General features: G+C 46.3%; 1 protein-coding gene across 8 annotated transcripts in view; it reads left to right on the forward strand.

Moving 5' to 3' along the window:
- Positions 1 to 20,068, forward strand: part of LOC311257418 (transcription factor COE1) — a 53,552-nt gene extending 33,484 nt beyond the window's left edge. The window contains exons 10-17 of one of the 8 annotated variants that reach the window (XR_014622622.1): positions 771 to 897; positions 8,093 to 8,181; positions 11,348 to 11,413; positions 11,948 to 12,110; positions 13,239 to 13,418; positions 15,374 to 15,571; positions 16,174 to 16,343; positions 17,043 to 20,068. Coding sequence is in view for 7 of the 8 variants with exons in the window: in XM_084353024.1 (XP_084209150.1) it covers positions 771 to 897; positions 8,093 to 8,181; positions 11,348 to 11,413; positions 11,948 to 12,110; positions 13,239 to 13,418; positions 15,374 to 15,571; positions 15,798 to 15,868 (894 nt within the window). In the remaining variant the exon portion in view is untranslated. Of the gene's footprint in view, positions 1 to 770; positions 898 to 8,092; positions 8,182 to 11,347; positions 11,414 to 11,947; positions 12,111 to 13,238; positions 13,419 to 15,373; positions 15,572 to 15,797; positions 15,870 to 16,173; positions 16,344 to 17,039 lie in introns of those variants that run through there. The other 7 variants (XM_084353024.1, XM_084353023.1, XM_084353027.1 and 4 more) reach the window with 7 other exon arrangements.
- Positions 20,069 to 21,065: the final 997 nt, after the last annotated feature.

Here is a 21,065-nt window from a genome sequence, read left to right on the forward strand (position 1 = left end):
AGGAATAATTCTATAAAAAGCTCTTATATTATCTCGCTGCGAGGTGAGTGGGGCCAGACAATGGTGGAATAAAAGCGTAGCTAAGTGAGCAATGAAAGGGACAGTTATTACCGCGCACACATACACACACATGTGCGCACATACACAAGGCAGTGGCAGCAGCATTGATAGCTTTTGAGCACTGCTAGCTTTGAGTGCTAGTTCACTATAGTGTGCAGAAAACGAGCTCTCAGTGAGGTCTCATCTGTGTTTTGTCTTGTTACCGTTTTCCTTCAAAGAGCCTTCACCATACACACACAGACACAGACATACGTAGCGAGGAGGCTCATCAACCACACTAAGTGAGCCTGTTTAAGACACAGTGGCGCTTTAATGTGGCTCACGGCAGCTAGACATCCTGAGCTGACAGACACAGAGACGGGGGCAGCGGGGACGAGCATATTATATCTGTACTTATACTGTGTAATAGACGTATGCAGAGGAAGGTGTGTTTTATTCATAAACAGATAACTGCTTTTGAACCCCCTCTTACAGAGCCCATGTCAGCACTGATAACCATCCTAAGCCTCACAGTGACATTGCCTCGGGCTACGAGGCCACCTGAGGGCTTTAGCGCTAACACATCATTTTCAGGCTGATTATACAAAGAAAGAAAGTCAAAAGCTGCAAAGGAAAAAGGTCTGAGGCGAGCCGAGAATAGTCCCCTGAGCACATGTTTGGATATGAAGTTTCATTGCATTAATCTTTTTGCCCTCTCTGGCTCTCCGTAGCTGATCACCCCTCATGCCATTCGTGTGCAAACTCCACCCAGACACATCCCCGGGGTGGTGGAGGTCACGCTGTCCTACAAATCCAAACAGTTCTGCAAAGGAACACCTGGACGCTTCATCTACACAGGTAACACAGTACGCACCAACACCTGCTAATGACACTAATTTACAGAGTAATCTATGGAGGCTGCTGGCTTTGTTCATGCAATTTCCTCTGGTTTTTCTCATTTTCTATAAACAACCTTTTTTTTGAGTAATATGAAAAAACACTGTAATCACATAAAAAAGTCACATAGTGGCTTCAAGCTTTATTAGGGTTTTATACTGTATTTGCAATATCTGCTAAAAGTAACCTGGTGCAGTTTATAAGATGCCGTTTTCTCTCCATTGTTTCTGGAGAAAAATGTGCATGCTAAACAATTTAAAATTCAATAACATGACTCAATAATTCAGCGAAAAAAAGTCTCCTGATCAGAGGAGGAAAAGTGTTTGCCCTCTTTTATGAAGCAGGTGAAGGTCAGGGGGAGGTTTAACCTTTTGATTAGTGGGATTATTGAGATTTAACCCTGTCGAAGGCGTTGTTCGCAGAGGGAGAAGTCCAAAAGGCGGGTGTGATTTTTGACATTGCGTGCAGGGGAATGAATACCTCGAGCGTTACATCAGTGAGCGTGTATCGGTGCAGAGTTATAGCCGTGCGGCGAATAGAGCGGCAGGGAGAGTGAATGTGAAGCGGTGATTAACCAACGCGAGGCCACAGGTCCCTGGGGAGACTGTGAATCACATAAATCTGTCTGTAATCTCAACCACTGATAGACTTAGGCCGTAAGTCCCGGCTGGTATTGCCAACATTTGACAAAATCACAATCGAGAGAGAGCGTGTGCGTCACGTCAACGCCGGCGTTTTCTGCATCTCCTGTGTGTGTCCTAATTACTGTGCGTGGACACAATCCATGTCCATGGGTCATAATTATGACTCTGTGTTTGTGTGCTCACGGGAAAGGCTGCGATAGGCTGCCTGTGTTTGTTTATACGTACGTGTGAATGTACTCCAAGCACACACATGCACATTGACAAGTAACTGCATTACGAAGACAGAGGGCAGATGGGTGGGCAGCCTTTGCCATGCCAGAGCTGTCCAACAGCCCACACCCTGCCAAACCCATAGAGCTGTGTGTGTATTTAAGTGTGTATAGGTTTGTGGTGTGTGTGTGTGTGTGTGTGTGTGTGTGTGTGTGTGTGTGCACAGCCTTTTAATGTGCCAGACATGTGGGAACCATATGCATAAACGCCCTATCTCTTCCCAGCCCTCCACTCTTTTCCCCTTGTCACGTTCACTTATTCAAAACTTGCTTCTTTGGATGAATTCATCCCCTCTCTCTCTCTCTCCCTCTCTCTCTCTCGGCCTCTGGGCTTCTATGGAGGCTCATCGAAGAATCTCAACAGGTGAGAGGTAGCAAGAGGTCATCCACTGGGAGCTGAACACACACACTGTGCTGCTGCTTGCCAAGCCCTGGCACCTTCACGGTGACACAGTCAAGCGTGTCGAGGCATAGATCCCAGCTCTGCTCTTCACACACTTCACTTCAGCCACTGCTCTGCAACCTCGGCGGGTATTTGTACCAAACCCACAGCTCCGTTTATCAGGCCACTTTTTTAAAATAACATTGCGAGGGAGTACCAGCTCACATTTGGTACCTCGAATGAGAGAATGACGACAAGAGTGTGAGCAGCATTTGGAGCAAAAAAAAAAATCAATTGATGAGAGTGGTGGATGAGAAAGGGAGGAGAGGAGAAGGATGGGAGAGAGGGATGGAGGATTACCATGGGCCATGTTGCCCTCCTGGGTCTGTTTGGCACCAGTTTGAGCCCAGTTGCCAGTGGGTACTAATCATGGAGGATTGGCAGCACCGCGTGGCAGCTGGCAGCTAGCGTACACACACACACATTAACACAGCACCGCACTCACAGACATGCATATACTCATATATTACTTGTGCACGCACGATCACACACACATGCGCGCACTGAATTACATTGGGGACAGCTGGCATTGCTAATCAACTTCAGCTGAGGAGAGGAAAGCGAGCAGCTCACAGACCTAATTAAGTCACCACATACCCAATACTGCTGCTACTGCTACTTTGCAAACATACCCAACACGTACACACACACATATAACCCGTCTATAGGTTTACTCCACCCCTCCACCCTCCTCTATGTGATCATTGATAGTCCACGACCGCCCGTCGCTGACTGGAAACGTTTCAGCTGTAGTTCAGGACAAGCAGGGGACTTTTGGTGCAGAGGAGATTCGTAGAGAAGCTATTACAGTAATGTGTCCTCTGTCGTCTCTGAGGACTCCTCTGCCATTAGACTTCAGAAAGCTCCAATTAGACTCATCAAAGGCAATTAAGCTCTCCACTGATAAGAATAAAAGAATGTTTTTTTTTTCATTCCCTGCTCTTCCTCTGTCTTTTTATCCCCTTATCCCCCTTCTGTTCCTCTCTCTGCCCTCTGCCTTACCCACCTCTGGGGCTGAGAGCTCTCCCTAATCTCCCTCTCTCTCTCTCTCCCTCCCTCACTCTCACTCTCTCATTATCAGGTCATTGCCCACCCCCCGCCCTCCCCCCTCTCCCCTGTACAAATGCATCTCCATGTTTGGTTGTGTATCACCTTTTACTGGATTGCTGTCTTTGTAACATTCATCAGGGAAGCTCTCCCTTTTCTTTTCTCCATGCAATATAGAGTGATAATGCTCTCTGCCACTATGGCCCACGTGTGTGTGTGTGTGTGTGTGCTTGTGTGTGTGTGTTTGCGTGTGTGACGCAGGGATACTGGTCATAGATTGGGGGAGTTGATGAATCACCCTTGTCGTTCAAAAGGCAATCCCTCCCTCCTCAGTATGCAGCCTTGTCTGCTTAGTGCTTCCGCTACAGCTTCTGCTGATATTAAAAGGCTCTGCTGGCTCACATTAAGGCCGGCACCACGCGCGCCGATGCGCATCCGCACACACACACGCACAAACATTAGGAGTAGTTTTTCAGCGCTGAGTGCAGATTAGGTGTGTAGGAAACATCACTCAGTTGCAGCAAACAGCGAGGGAAAAGACAAAAGTCAAGAAGAGAATTTAAACCAGGCGGGATGCTGCTGACATTTCTCTCCGTCTCTCTCTGCCTGCCTCTGTGCTCCAAATTAGTTTTAGGAGTGGAGGAAGGACTGTCAGTTGTCTGTCATTTTATACACTGCAGACTCTGGCGTGAAACACAGACGGTGCCACTGCAAGTGTGGCGAGCAGGAACATGCTCTGTAAAGTTTCAGCCCTAACGAAGCTGTTCACACACACTGAGAACATTGAGACCGTTTTACTCAGAGTACTTCAGTTCAGTAATACATCTGATGCTGATTGTGTTGACATCACGATGTTGGTGCAATTTACAGGATAATCAGTGAGAAAAACTATTGCCTTTTTTACAGATACAGATATATTCTGCATCCATATGCACATTTGATACATTTACACCCACGCATGAGCACATCCACAGATCACAGACACACAAATGCAGCATGTAGTCATCTGGCAATAAAAGTGGGGTGCAGCCACGAGCTGGTCAATTACTCGTCTTGCTCCTATTTGTGAATGCTGTCTTTTATTGAGCTTGGGTGGAGGCCTGCTGTTGATTAAAACGGCCGGTCTCCAGCTGGAGACAGGGCCAGCTGAGATAGCTACACACGCTCACATTTACGGCGCACAGTCTTAACAGTGAGGAAATTCACACCTCTATTTGAGATTGAGATTAATTTTCTGCACCATGTGGCTTGTCTTCCCTCTTTAGCATGCCACGTTCTTATTACAGGAGCATCTGGTCCATGATGATGATGTAAATGAATTTCGAACGTGGATTATTTTATACCCCGCTGAAATGAGCGGCGTTCACCGAGGGGAATGATTTCTTATGTTTTCTTATACCTTAATTCAAGCGTGCACTTTTCTTCCAGATTTTCAGAATTTGCATTTTTCCCAGTGAGGATCTGTGCTGTCAGGTATTGTTAACTGTCGGTGTGCACTTTTTGCAACACATAATTAGAGCTTAGGTTGTAGTAGCATCCACACCTCCATTGATTTGTAGAATCTCTTAGCGCCCCCCGCCTCTGCCTCCCCTCCACCCTCCCCTCCTCTCTCAGCCTCTTCCTTCCTTTAGGAGCAGAAAGCTCTACTCATCTGTTTTCTGTGTATGAATTTCCAGCCATGCATTAGTCTCCCTGACATGTTCAAGCGATGCTTTATTTAGCTTGTCGGATTCTGCAAATAAACGCAATCTCGGGGTTTATGGAAAAATGGATAAAAATTAGATTGTAAGGTATTGATCTGGATTGTGAGTAGTCAGTGGGGGTGTTGTGTGTGTGTGTGTGTGTGTGTGTGTGTGTGTGTGTGTGGTGGTGGTGATGTGGGGGGGGTGCTGCTCTCATCTGTGTGAGGGGGGGAGAAATGAAGCCGTAATTCAGGGCTATTGAACCCCCTGCCACTGGCGGCATCGATCGCCAGGCAGCGCTTATGAGATCACACCTGAGCACTGGAGACTGCAGAGGGGAGGAATAAGAGGGGGGAGGGAGAGAGGGGATGTGAGGAGGGAGAGAGGGGAGACGAAGGAGTGGAGAGTAAAAAAGAGAGAGAGAAACGGAGGGTTGTGATATGATCAGCTCCTTACCTACTGTCTGAGGGCCTGTTAAGGTGTTAACATCAAGCCTCAGAGCCAATTACCTAACCCTGCAAGTACACTACCTACTCACTGCACACACACACATGGTGTTGTGACACAGGAGGAGAAGGAGACAGGGCTACCGGACACTTACTGTAGTTTCCCCTCCTCCTCGTCCTCCTCCTCCTCCTCCTCCTCCTCCTCCTCTCTTGTGTTTCCAGGACGACTCCACCGTACTGACCTCTCAATTATCCCTCATCCCCCCACCTACTCTTTGCACCCCAAACATCCACCCCCTCCCTGACGTATTCTTCCCCCTAAAGCTCATACCTCCAGCACCCCTCCACTCTAGCCTCGTCTCCTCCTTTTCTACCCCCTCACCCCTTCATACACACTCCCCCTGCGGCTCTGTGGGTTATTATAGTGAAATATGAAGCGGTGTGGATTCTAGGCTTCATGAAATTTCCATGAGCATTGATCTGATCTGATGTGGGTGATTGCTAGGTGAATCCCTCCAGTCCAGGGCTGTTGCTCATCTATTCATTTATTTATGGCAGTTATGTTTTACTGGCTTTGATTTGCTCTTCTGGAGAGCGACAGCTAAGGATTATAAATATACCTGTATGGGAGAGTGTGCTTTGAATCCTGGAGTGTACCGGCACACCACTCCTCTTTCGAGGCAGACGAGTTTTTTTTCTTCCAGTACTAATTCCTGTTGTGAAATGTGAGATATTGAGCATAGCTATATGAGCATAAAACACCAAGATAATCCCCAAAGAGACGCAGCCAGGTAGTTAGTGGTGCGCATTGTCCCCCACGTACTCCTCCTCTGGTTTATGGTCCTTGAAAGCGAGCAGAGACAATATCACTTCCTCTCTCAATTACCAAAATTGTCTCTTTTATTTGTAATAGGGGGTATCTGTGTATGTCTTGGGGTTTTTATGCTATTGTTCACTCGAGGCTCATTTGGCACATTGTGGAGAACTGATAAAAAATTCATCATAAAAACAAAAGCCTTTGAGACGAAAAGAGAGGATGTTGTCGGAACAATCCCCTCCTCAGACTGCAGGCCTAATCCAGGGCAAATCCTCCTTAAGGCTTTAGAGAGATCAGAGAATAGGGAAGTAATGTCAAATATTTGTCCTCAGAAATAATTCATACTTTATTTGTTGCATGTGATCATCTCATTGTTTTGGCTTATTTTATCAGCGGACCAGCTGGCCTGTAATATGTGTGTCATTCTTCAGAAGTTGAGCCTGCCTCTGGCGTCTCTACTCCTACTTTTTTTTCTCCTCTGCACTGTCTTTGCTTCCAGCTATTCACCTTTCCTTTCTTTCACTCTTATGGATTACTGGAGCGGTCCGCTGGGAGAGCTGTCCAAATACGTTTGTGTTGCCAAAACAGAGCATCGCCGATTCTCGCCCCCTTTGCTCTCTTTTCGGTTTGTGTGTCTGAGCGAGCGGCTCAGGAGGAGCCATGGTGAAGTCACTAGAGGTCCAGCAGGACAGCTTGTACTCATAGCCTCTGGGGGCCTTTTTTTTTTTTCTGGGGGCCGCCTAGTCAGCCTGGCTGCTCAGATGTGAGGCGAGCAGGGCATCAGCCCTCAGGAAACGTCCAAGCTGCGACCCACAGGGGAAACAGACGGACGGCACAGACACATACAGTGCCTTCTCTTTCACTTTTTACACACATGCAAGTACAAATACACACATGCTCGAGCCACAAACTCGGAACAGAAGCAGCGTCTTGTAGGCTGCAGCCCAGAGAAGTAGTCAAGACTGTTATCCATGTACGTGCATCGACTCCCCAGGCTACCCACAAAGAGACACAGGGGGGAGGAGGGTAAAAGACAGAAGAGAGAGAGAGAGAGAGAGTACATTAGGAATGAATTATGTGGAGAGAGCACTTATCCAACAATCCTCCTCTGAAGTGTTTGTACTATAAGCCTCAGATCTTCATTGTATTTATTCTAATGTTTAAATATTCATGGTAAATCTTCTCATATTCAATTACCGTAGCACGACCACAGCATGCCGAGAGAGTGCTTTCTCCCTGCTGCCTGGATGATCTGACTGTGTGTTTGTGTGTGTGTGTGTGTGTGTGTGTGTGTGTGTGTGTGTGTGTGTGTGTGTGTGTGTGTGTGTGTGTGTGTGTGTGTGTGTGTATACGACTGTCTCTACGTGTGTGTGTTTAGCTTGTTCCCCGGAGCGATCAAGCCTTTGTTATATTGGAACCAGGCTCTGTAATTGCTTATATTAGTCGCTGATCAACGCAAGACCACAGGACACACACACACACACACACGCTCGCACACAAACACGCATACACTGCGCCTGATTCCTGACAGTCTTTTTATTAAGCACCAAAGCAGGCGACAGAGAGAGATTCATTACATCACAGGCAAACAAAGACACACACCAGACTTAATAGAGAACACCCACATTTTCGGCGTGTTTGGTTTAATGTTGAAATATTCATGTAAAAATCGAGCTTAATTCAGTCGTTTCTACCGCAGGAGAGAATCACTCGTTTGCTCCTGCTGTATCTTGAACAGTAGGTGTTTTCATTATTGAGAATCGAGCATTAAATGTTTTTTGTTGTTTTTTTTTTCCTGTCTCTCTTTAGCGCTGAACGAGCCAACCATAGACTACGGCTTCCAGAGGTTACAGAAGGTCATCCCCAGACATCCCGGAGACCAAGAGAGATTACCTAAGGTACAGTGCCTGCGCTCCTCTCATGTGTCTGGTTTGCCACATGCAATTATTTTATAGGAATTTGTCTTGAGAGAGGTATTGACAACTTCTAGAGTTTCATAGAATATATGGATATACATGGCACAAGGGCAGCGCGACCTCACAAACAGAGGAATGACTGTGTGCTCTAGACAGGAGGCTATACATGACACCATCCAGGACACGTTAACATTTTATCATACGTTCATGGTCATTTTCTGCTCAAACAAACACTTTATTTGCATAGCGGACGCACAAGCAGCTCTATTCATCCTTCCACTGAGGTCATTTAGACTGGCAAAGTAGTGGGAGAGCAAAAGGGGATGGATGGAGAGAGGAAAAGAGGGAGAGAGGGAGGAAAGGAGGTTGAGGGGAGAGAGGAAGAGAGAGGCAGAAGCAGGTTAGGTGATCCATCATAGCTGTCCAGTCTTACCTCCTGCTGGGTCAGTGGATCGAAGTCAACCCCGGGTGGACTTTATTACTTCCAGCACACACAAACACACACAGAAGCACATACACACTTCTCTGTGCCTGTACATGCGCACACACATACACTCAGTGGAAGGAAGTCACCATGAGGCAGAGATGGAGAGCCCAGGTAGATGCAGAAGGAAGATAGAGAAATCACTTGTCCTCGCCGTGTGTCATGTCTGCTGGATGCAAGACTTGTCCTGGTGAGTTCTGGTCTTTAGCCTATCAACCCCCTGTATCTCTCTAAATATCTTTGTATCCATCCATCTCCTCTCCTCCTCTTCCTCCCTCACTCCGCGGTGTCTCTTTCTCCTCTAAATGAACAGCGGTAGCTGGCAGGCCCGGTTGTTCATTTCAGCTCTATTGATTTGTGCCTTTATTGAGGTAATAACAGTTTGTTGACCACACTTCTCTCAACTGTTGGCCTCAATCATGAGAGAGAGGGGCATGCACTGGCAACTTCTTGTGCTACAAATGTCCACTCATGGCTGCCTTGGCAAAGTGTTTGGCTTTTAATCGGGAATAAATTGATTGGGAATATAATGTATTCCTCTCCAGTGGAACCTTCATCGAGGGGATTCTTAATGAACACACACACTGAGCGGGGAACAAGCAGGATATCTGCCAATGCCTGTTCTATCTCTGTATGTCGTGTCCAGCTGAAAACAGCCCCCATACTGTGCTGTGGCTAATAGTCAGGCAGTCAGAGTGAGCTCAGGCACAGCCAGACTGCAGGGTGTTTAGCTCAGGCTGTGGTGTAGCTGGGGGTCTGGGGCCGGCTAATGAGTGACCGCCCTGCCAGACGGGGCCAGGCTCTGCTCTGGATCAGGTTCCCCTTCCTGTTGACGTCTCTGTGGGCCTGACTTTACGGGAAGAGACCCTGCGCCCAGGAAATGGTCTCCCCTTACAGCAGCAGCGCTGGGGAGGCAGCGCGGCGCTAACCACATTTATCTGTTTATCAGAACGACTCTGGAGCGCTGCCTAATCGCGTTTAGCTACTGGACAGATCCCCTCTGCTAACGAGAGACTGATAGGTACAGACAGGGCACAGGACCACGAGAGAGTGATTAATAGAGAGAATGGGAGAGGAGAAGAAGGAGAGAGGAAGTGGTTTGGAGACGCAGGTGAAGAGAGAGTGGACATTAAGGACGGAGATGCACAGACAGTCTGGAGAGAGACGGAGCTGAAAGGATGTCAGGCTCAAAAATGTTTTAGATGAAGTGACTAAGGTTTCACATGTCCTACCTGAACACCGTTACACTCCAGCTGCTGATCTGTTTGTGTCCTAATGCTTCACACTTCCCTCATTTCCCCTCCTCCTCCTCCTCCTCCTCCTCCCGCCCGTCATCCATCCATCTACCTATCTAGCAATCCCTGGGAGGCACAGGGAGTCGAGGAAAAGCAGAGAGAAGGAAGCGAGGAGCGGTGCATACATACTAAAGAACCACTTACCTTCCTAGGGCCTCTACATCTCTCAATCACCTCGAGCAGGCCTCCTCTCTGGTCTCCCCTCTTTCCTTCTCCTCCCCCCCGCCTCCCTCTCTGCCTCCCCCAGATAGTGCTAGTAATGGGAGGTTAACACAGAGGCAGCGCTCCCATTATTGAGTGAATTTAGCACCTCGGACAGCGCTCTACAATCTTTATTGCTTTGCTGACCCTCTCGTCATGTCCTGGGCGTGCTCGACAGCCTCTGCATGTGCGCGGCTGCGTGTGTGTGTGTGATATGAGGTCTGATTGAAAGGCGGTGTGTCACGGAACAGAGAGCACACATGCTCCAGGGCTTGTTCACAGCGAGGGATACACTCAGGAGGGTATGGCGCACAGCGTGTGTGTGCGCGAGTGGAAGGAAAGGAGAGAGAGAAAGAAACGAGGGGAAGGTTGGAGGGGAGGGGGGCTGCAATTTTCTGGTTGTCGCGCCTCCAGCATATATCCTGGCCCCGGCACATTAACTTTTAAAAAGGGTTTCGTAGGGCTGTAGGTGTCTACATCACACACACACATAACGACTGCCTGGAGTCACACACTCATACACTCAAGGAGGGGAAAGAATAGAGACAGAGAGAGAGAAGAGGGTAAAGGGGTAGAAAATGAGCGCGGAGGAACGGCAACGCTACGGAAAGGATAAATGTTTGATGTGGGAAATTCCACTCGCCGGTTTTCACCTGAGCAATGATGTTCCACATTTATCACACAAAGTGGATGCGTGGCTATTCACGCGGATCATTACCGGGGTTAATGCAGGGCAGGGGACGGGTGTGTCCCGGCTGACGTGGGGAGTTGTATCGCCGTCAACCTGATGATATGTTGTGTTAAATGAGATTGATGTGTGATCATGTGCGGTAGATTCATGATTGGGCGCTGACAGCGGGGAGGAGAAGACGTAGAAGATGGTTGACTGATAAAGAGATATAGGCTCATGTTTTATTCACAGATAACAGTATCTTACCTCTGCTCTCCCAAACTGCCCGGCTGGTAACAAAGTGCCGGGACAGGCCCATTTCTCTTCCTCTCCCTCTTCCACTGTCTGCCTCCTTCCTCTCTCTCTCTCTCTCCCTTTGCGCTCTCTGTTCTGCATTCACAGCATAATGCAAGACGTGAAATGTAATAAAAGTGACTGAACTCCTTGAGCCGTCACACTCGTGATCAATCCCCTTCCTCTTTCTGCGCTTGATTGTAGGAGGTGATCTTAAAGAGAGCGGCGGACCTGGTGGAGGCTTTGTACGGGATGCCTCACAATAACCAGGTAAACACGCACACAAACATCAATATCTTCCCTCAGATGAAATTATGTTTGTGGTTTGGACCACTGGCAGCATCAAAGGCGGAGCCTCCGCCGGCCCTGCAGCACCCCGCTGCGCTCATGCAGGATCCGGGACCCACAAACACTCACGTGGGAATAAGTTTTGCTTTTATCAGCTTGTATGTTGAGGAGGGGAAGCACAATGGAAACTAAATGTAGGGGGAGGAGAAAAGACGCACATGAGGAGGAGGAGGAGAATGGAAACATGAAGCAGGGAGGAGGAGGCTAAAGATTTGATGAGTCTCTTAATGAGGCTTTCCTCCATTTACTGGAACCAATCCCACCACTCCCAGTGACCACTGATAAAAACCACTCAGCCTACTAGGTTTACATGCGCAATATCTCAAGTGGAGATCGAGCATTCTTGTGAGACCATAAAGCCTGCATCAAGGGCATATTTTCTCTTCTTCTCCTCTCCTCTCTTCTCTGCTGCCTCTCTTGCTGACCACAGCTCTTTTTTCCTTTCCTCATTGTCAGGAGATGATTCTGAAACGAGCGGCGGATATCGCAGAGGCCCTCTACACAACAGTGCCACGAGGGCACAACCAGCTAGCCAGCCTTGGCAGCGGCTCCGTCCACGCTGGCATGATGTCCGTAAACTCCTTCACGGGGTCAGAGGTGGCACAAACAGCCAATCAGGGTGAGCAAACTCAAAACAGGAAACAATTAGAGTCTATAATCATGGGAGATGTGGTGGGGATTTTTTTTTTCTTTCTTGATGGATAGTAAAGATGAGTGGTGCAATGGGGACATTTTATTTTTCATGTGGGAAATTCAGGGAGGGTGATTTAGGAGCACGGAGCGAATAAAGAAGGTTCTGAAAAAAGAGGACAGCAGGAGGAGGAGGCAGTGAGAAACAGGGAAAACTTGAGAGGAGGGAAGAAGGAAGGCAAGAGAGTGAAGAATGGAGAAAAAGAGAGGCACGGATGGAGTGCGATGGAGAAATATGAGCAGGTCCTAGGGGTGTGTATATTAGACTGGGGTCGGCCCCTGTCTGACAGAGAGAGATGTGGGTGCAGTCAGCGGTGATTCATCACATGTATCAGGGGAAGGAGAGAAGAGTGGATGGACCGGCCTCTGGATATGTCTCAATACTTTCAATGAGCTTCCTCGCCTCTTCCTCTGTCCTCCATCTTCATCTGGAAACATGTTCAGATGTGAGGAAAACAACAGATATCAGCTGCGTGAAGTTTCCAACTCATAACAGATGAGGAGGGGGAATCTTTGGGACCTAATTATCAAGAAGGGAGGCTGCTACAGTGGAGATTCCTGATGCTCAATTCCAGCTGTTTCTTATTCTCCAGTGTCAGCGCATTGGACCTGAGATGTATATTTATAGTCTTCTTTCCATCTTGTCCTCTTTCTGTTCGCTGCCCCTGCAGAGCATAAAGGAGGAAGAGGTCCTGTCAGAAATACTGGCTTCATTCTTTATAAATTACAGGAGAGCTGCAGAGGCCTTTTAGTGTTAATTGCCTTATCAATACATCTAATTTTGGAGAGGAGCCAGTGAGGTCAAAGGCCTCTTGTTTCACAGCTAGTTCTCGCTCATATCATTCTTCCTCCGCTCTGTTCATGGCTTTTCTCGCTCTGCCATATGCTGTCTAAGATTTTTCGTAAATTCCTTTTGGCTTTTATTGCTATGTCCATTAGCCGTGTAAGGAAAAGAGTATTTGGCAGCGTTGCATGTAGGCCTTTGGTTTTTTTCTGCCTCCTGCTACACACCTAACACCTATTCTCTCTCCGTCTCCCTCTCTTTCCCTGTCCATAGGTTTCAGTAGGAGTACAAGCAGTGTGTCCCCTCACGGTTATGTCCCCAGCTCCACCCCTCAGCAGAGTAGCTACAGCTCTGTCTCCACTAGCATGAATGGCTACGCTAACTCTGGCATGGCAACCTTGGGCACCTCGCCCAACTTCCTCAATGGATCTGCAGGCAACTCGCCCTATGCTAGTGAGTAAACACACCACATCCTAGATATGAAACCAGGAGGGGATGCCAGAATCAGAGCATGCAAAGCTGTAAAGATTGACTCGGAGCCCTTTGAACATAAAAGAATAAGTGTTTGATGGGAACCGAGAACGGGAGGTGGAAATAAGAAGTGACACTCAAGGAGAAAGTCGTGCAGTTCAGCTGGCTCATCTGTTTCTTTAAGAACAGAGTCAAACGCAAATCCCCACTTTATTGGCCAGGGGAGCAGATCACCTAGCACCCCCCCTCGACACGCACACCCCACCACCTCTGCTCACACACACACACATTCACCCTCTACATTAAAGACCCTTGATTAAATCAATAAACTAATTGCTAGAGAAGCAATTCCATTTCAGCGCTTTGATTCCTGGGTGTTAACAAGTATTTTAACAGGCTCATCGGCCCCACACAGACACTTTCAATCAATGGCCCCTCGGCCTGCCTTTGTAGGTCCAATTTTCATTAATTGATTAGTTAGGCCCCTTCATAAATGGATTATGACTTTATTGCGGGGATTTGTCAGGGAGAGCCATAAAAGCTAAGTGTTGGATAATAACAACAATAAAGGCAGAAGCAGATATCAGAGGGCAGGTGAAATACGACTTGGTTGATTGTAAAATCACTGAGGGGGAAAATGCTCTTAGTATATTAGAAGACAAAAGACAAACCCAGGCGAAGAGGATGGATGGGATGATGTCAGAGGGAGACAGGATTTGGGCTGTGAGGATAACCTCCTGCTCAGGTTTGTCTCACGATTGTGACTTACACAAGGCGACAACTTGTCCAGATAATAGCTAGGCCGAATATTTCACAGAATTTCTGTTTGGAGCATTTGTTAGAAAGCTGTTATGCTGTCTTATGTGTGAAATCTTCACAAGATTTAATCCAGAGCTCTAATGATGATGGATCTAAGGCTGAGGATTTACCATTTTAAGGCTTTAAATCCTGGTCACGCCAACTTTAAAAAAAGGCGTAATTTTGCTGAAAAATCTGTCTATTTCTATGGTAATGTGGTGCTCAACTTTTGAGCCATTGTTCAATAACAAGCCCCTCTGACAGTGTTAACATTTGAAGGAAAGGATAGTCCGGAATTGATATAGCTATCATAGCTTATTAGCTAATGTTGCCATCGAGATTAATCAACCCTTGTGACACCCTTTTTCACAACAAAGACTATTTTACATGTAGTTAAGACAGGAGTCAATGATGCGAACAATATACTGTATGTCGTAAGAACAAACTGTGTGAACAAGCCTCTACAAACACATATTTCACAGGCCTCTAGGCTGTAGATTATGACACTAATTAGAAGGTAGGACATATGACCAACAGCCATATTCAGCCATGTTTAAAATGGCAATAAAAACATAAAGAAGCAGCAGTTATTGTCAAGCAGATGTTATCAGTCCATGTGTTTGATTTTCATTGAAATCTCCTGCAGAATTATCTTTTTAAAAAAGAAAAGGCAACCTGGGGGAGTTTGTAAGGTGCCTCAAAAACAAATTACGGGTACAGCTCCCCAAGTTAGCGAGGAGTTGTTTACCAAGCCGCTGCACCCCTTGAGCAACAGGATGAGTCATCAAAACAGACTGATCAGAGGGGGGAAAAGGCTTTGGGTTGTTTTCGGTGCAAGTCTCCAACTAAACACTTTTTTTGTCTTAGCTATGGAATATCTAATTGCCAGGTGATTGCTTAACAACAAAAAATAATTCTGAGCCGGTTGATCTGAGACCAAAATATTATCCCTCCTGCCATCGTCCATTGATCAGTCCCTTTCTGTTCGTCCCGTCTGCCCGTCCTCTGCCCTCGGCCCTCTCTCTAACCTCATCTCTCCCCGCTCCGTCTTCATCTTTCCTCCCTGTCATTCTTCCCTGACGTGCTCCCCGTGACCCCCTTAACCCCCCTCCTTTCCTCACCCGTCTCTCTTCTCTCAGTCGTCCCATCGAGCCCCACCATGGCCTCGTCGACCAGCCTGCCCTCCAACTGCAGCAGCTCCTCCGGCATCTTCTCTTTCTCTCCAGCCAACATGGTGTCCGCCGCCGTCAAGCAGAAGAGCGCCTTTGCCCCTGTCGTGCGACCCCAGAACTCCCCTCCGCCCACCTGCACCAGCGCTAATGCTAACAGCCTGCAAGGTAAGACAGAGACAGATAACATTTATTTATATCTGATGAGTTCTGTTTCATATGAAAGTATACTGCCTGTATCTACCTCTTCATCAGGCTTTAATCCTGCTCTTCTTCACCTCCTTATAACAATTTCTCACTTTTACTCCCACTTCTTCCTCCGATTTTCCTTTTTCTCCCCCCTCCTCACTCCCCGTTTTGTCCTTTCTTTACCCTCCACTCTCCTTCCTCGCAGTAGATCAGTCTTTTGTGGACTCTAGCAAGTACTCATCAGCCAACGCTCTGCAGGGCCTGGCCTTCTCCTGAAGTATGTTAAATGCCTCTCTTTCATTTTCTCTGTTTCTTTCCATGCCGCACTGTCCCACGCCGCTCATTTGCACCACCGGCTCATCCTGCCCTGCCCTTCCTTCTCGTTTCTGTTTTTATTTGTCACTCTTGACTTGACCGAGAGAGCGGCATGCCACACCATATGTGTTCCATTTCCTGTTTTCACTTCCTGCTTCCTGCCTGCGCTCCGGTGGGTGTCTCTGTAGGGAGGTGGTAGAGGAGGAGGGGGGGGGGGGGGGGTGTTACGCCACCGCGGGTCATTCTGCTCTCCCATTTCCATGCAGTGCAGCGCGGGGTCTGTTCGTCTAGGCAGGATGTTGTATGGTGTTGAGATCCTGAGAGAGAAAAATGATGGATGGGAATCTTTATCAGAGCCCCGAGCTAAGCACTTCCTCACTTCCTCTGTCGGCGTTGATGAGCGCTGACCACGGTGACCCAAAGGCCATTGGCCACTGTGAGCTGATCACGCTGACACACACACGCGCACGCACACACACACAGCTGGAGACACTTAGGAAATAACCAGGGAATTAGTGAATTGAAGAGAGAGGGGAATCAATGGGGAGCCAATATGTTATATGAAAAAATTCCTCCCTGTGATGGCTTCTGTGTAAAAAAGAGGGGGAGGGTGAGGGGTGAGGGGGTTGTGGGAGTGAGGAGGTGAAGATGTCGGATCTAGAGAAAGGCAGAGCACGATACGAGGAGGTAAAAGTGTGAATAAAGGCTCACGGATTCCATTTCCATGTTCGAGTGTTGTGCTTAATTTCACCGCCTCTGTCATCCCACGTCACTGCGCCTCTCTCATGTTTGAATTATGCTCCATGATGCACAATGGGCTTACACAACGTAGCTGCTAACAATTAACGGTGGCAGCTCTTGCATGAAGCTATTCAGAGAGCCTGCGAAAAGTTGAATGATGTCGTCGGTGTGCGCCAAGTTAGCGGCGCGGCGGGGAAAAATGTTTTGATTTTGGGGCCTCGGAATGAAGAGATAATGAGGGAGAGTCGTCTTTGTTCGCCAGATGCTGGAGCACATTTCTGCTATGTGACTGTTGTGATGACAGATGAAACCCAGCAATCACATGACTGACCTCTCTCTCTCTCCTTCTTTCTCTCTCTCTCTCTCTTCCTCCCCCTGTTTTCCCACAAAGCAGCGATTCCCGGGATGATCGTTCCACCCATGTAGAAGATCTGGGATAGCTGGAGATTTGGGAATGTTGAGAGGAAAAGGACGCAGTAGCAGAGTCTGGCGAGTCTCTGTTATGCTCTGGAGCTGAACTGAAGGAAGTCAAGATAAGACACAGGACTCTGTTAAACTCAGGCCTTTCCATCGGGATTTCATCTGAAGGGATGGGGAGGAGGAAAAAAAAGGGACAACACAAACCTTTGTGATGTTATTTCCCTCTTGGTTGAATTAGTGTAGCTTCTCTGACACCGCGTTGGATGGAGTGTATAGAGACTGATAGTTTACCCAGAGTGTGACACTGACCTCATGAAAAGAGCATTTATTTATCTTTATGTTTATGCCTGTAAGGTTTGGGTTTGATTACTGGAGGCCCCCACGCCGTCTCGCAATGCGTAGCTCGCACAAACAACAGTCAAGTGTTGGTTTGGCCATGAAGTTTACATAACCTCTGTCACAATAGAAGATGCTTTCCCTAGCTCAGCCTCGCTTGCAAAAACCACATAAAAACACACTGGCCAAATGGGACGAAGGTCAACGACACAAAGAAACAAAGAAATACAGAAAAGAACAAAATCAACCCTCAATTCTGCTGCTAATTCTCCCGTAAATCTAAAAGTGGTCTCACGAAATCGCCCTCTGCTAGTTCAACATCAGAAAACATGCCTTTTTGGTTTTTTTCTTGGTTTGTTCGTTTGTTTGTTTGACTTTTAATAAAACTGTGAGGATTGAGCTGTTTGCAATATGCTTTTCTGCTTGTCATGTGAAGAAAAAGGTGATGATTTTAGCCAAAATTGACCTTTTTTTTTTTTTTTTTTGTCGGAGATTCGAGCGAAGACTTGAAAAGCCAGAGGATGTGTGCGTCCAGCCAGCACTGTACTGAAGGAGTCTAGCAAATATCAAATTAGAAAATAAAAGCGTGATATATGTGATATATTTTTGTATATAAAAAAAAAATGTTTTTCATTTGACGTTTCTTTTTCTTTTTGCGATAGCTCTAGTTTGAAATGTAAACATTAAATGTCTTAAGGCAGCTTCTCAGTACAGAAGATAGATTTACTGTGTGTTGTCAATATCTCATCTGCTAAACATGAGAAACATGGATTTGGATACAAAAAGGGGATTCCTGTAAAATATCCTATAAATAATGTATTTATCCCTTGTATTTGTACATTGCCTCTCACCCTCGTTTAGTTGTGTTGTGTAAGTTTAATACAGTAAGTGAACATATTTCACAGTGTTTTGTTTCATTATTTACTGTCGTCTCTCACTATTTAAATGTGACTTTTTTATCTTTTTTGTTTGTTTGTTTGTTTGTTTTGTATGTTGATTGTTTTGCATCGGTATACCATGCTTTCATTTGTTGACTCAAAAAACATGCCATTGTCTATTTTTGTATTATTTGTAAGTTAATAAAAAAAATTTCAGTTTTTTTCCTTATGAAAATGTTTATTGTATGGCAAAAAAGTAGCATCTTATTCAGAGTATTTGGTTGAAGTAGATTTTTTAAGAATATATACACACATTAATATATACTGTAAATCTATATCTTTTTGTTTGCGGCTTTCAGATTGAAACTGTTCTTGAACTGATAATATGCATGGGTTCTTCTCTTGAGTGACACTTTCTTTTTTGTGTGTGTGGAAACCAAGAGAACTAAGAAATTGCTCTGTGTTTTTCTTTCTTTGAGTTCCTCTTTTTTTTCCCCCTCTCTGTTCTTTCTTTCTTTTCCTGTGTTATTTATGCCTGCTTACATACTGTATCTATATACTCTTTCTGTTTTTTCTGTCACTGTAATCTTTACCAGCAGTCTAGATGCCTTAACAATGCAAACCCATTCTTCATTCAATCACGTGTACAGTTTTCTACCCTCACCACAATTGTCTATTGCCACAGAGGAATTCATGGGAACTTGGGGACAAAGCACAAACCCACTCTGTTTGGTGGTGAAGCCAGACTAGAATACAAAGAGCCATAATTCAACAATCACACACACCCCGATGTACTATAATACTACAGCAATGGCACGCTTTGAAGGACAGTCGACGCTGAGAGGCCTGTCTCAGCTGTGCTCATTGCACTTTAGTGTTCACAGAAACACTTTGTCTTTTTTCTTTTTTTGTAGCGATTATGTAGCTTTTTTTTTTTTTTTGATTAATGAAATAATTTCAACCGCATGTTGGTAATATTTCTCATTAACCACAGGATCACAACAGTACGACAACGCAGAGCTGTGTTAATTGTAGTACAAAGGGGCGCACAGTGAAGACAAGCACTGTCACAGCACAATTTTAATCTCACACACGGAGTCGTAGGTCTGACTCCGGTGTCTGACAGTCGATCCCCCGGTCCTTCTCTCCCTGTATCAGCCTTTGGGACAATACAGCTTCATTACAAGCTAAACAGAACAAGAACAAGTGAGGAAGCATGAAAGGGAGCTCCTTGGCCCCTCAGCCATTTCTGTAGTCTTTTCTTTGTGTCTGCCGTGTGTCTTCAAGCTGTTGCTGGACAGAGAATAGGGCTTTTCTCTCTGCTTTTCTTTTCTAGAGCCTGGTTTTGTTAAGTGGGTAGAAAGGAGCGTTTTAACAGAGGCGCCTGCTGACAGACGAGTGTTTTTCAGGCACTTGTGTGCCTGTGCTGGTCGGGCCGGGGCGGGAGGGGCCGCACCATATCTGTTTCAAATGAACTACAGAGGTCTGTTGTCATACAATGGCTTCTTTGTAAGCAAAGTTCCATCCTGATTATGAATATTGGTAATGGGTGACAAAGTTTTGTATTTAGGTAACAAACAAACAAAAAAAAAGATGCAAACCAAATAGCTGGTGTCTATTTTTTCCTCTGTTTTGTCTTTGACTGCAAATACACTGAACAGCTCTATGATATAAGGGAAGAAAAAAATTCTACTGTATAGATTGTTATTGTTTTTGATGAAAATTGAGCTGTAAGATAACTTTTGGACTCTCACAATGTTGAATTAAAGTTACCTCTTGTCTGTGACTTTGTCAGTTGTCATTTTGTTATTTTTAAACGCCTTTCGGATGTCTTCATCGTCAACTCGTGACAGATCGAGGAAGATGTTTCTTTGTGACTTTCTTCGCGTTCGTGATTGAACATGTCTGTCGGCTAAGAATAGAGGAGAACTGGCGAAGACTAATTCCACAGGTCAGGAGCAGGCCTGCGTCCCCTCCCCCCGCTGGGCTCCTTTCTCTAATGAATCTAATTCATTAATGCATTACTGATGGCATGGTGAACATGGTTAGCCTGACAAGTTTCCTCCTAAACATATTAGTTAATGATGATTCCAAGGTTATTAATTGCGAACGCACCAGCCCACCATAATTGAGTCATCATTTGCATACCCGGTCATCAGCAGAAAATTAATTTCTTTTTTATTTTTTGCATATCTAATTTAGGGGGCCGCGATTGGATTAGCCTGTGAAAACAGCGGATCCCAGGATTCTGCTGACCTCACAGTGTTGCAGGGTCTCCACGGTAACTGGAGGCTTCCGTAGCGCCGGGGGGGAGCGGGGGGGGCGGGAGCGACCTGGAAGTACTGATGAAGTAAGCGCTTGTAAACACTGTGCGTGCTTGTGTGTGTTTGTCTCCTTAATTGCCTATAGGTTTGTAACTGCGCGGGGCTTTTTTCCTCCAATATATCTAATAACAGAGTTGATAGTTTGCTGACAAACACTAAAGTGGGCTGTAGTGTGCACGATTTAGCAGTAAGAGGTGGGATATTGAATTATGGAGGTTACACACTCAGTGCTGGGGAAAATGAGTCCTGGAGCCTAATGTTTTTGATTAGCGATCCGGGCACCGCTGCCATGTTGCACCGCGCGGCTCCAGGGATTCCTGCTCGCGGTGCAACACACACATTCAAACACGCTCATAAATCATAAATACACACAGACAAAAGGTGAGGCCATTTTGCTCTTTATTTCCAGCTGCTTTTCAGGCCCTGATAGACTGGTCAGTGTGGGAGGAGGACAATAGG

The sequence above is a fragment of the Pagrus pagrus genome (assembly GCF_965226575.1).
Source record: "Pagrus pagrus genome assembly, chromosome: 5".
In the NCBI taxonomy this organism is placed as follows: Eukaryota; Metazoa; Chordata; class Actinopteri; order Spariformes; family Sparidae; genus Pagrus; species Pagrus pagrus.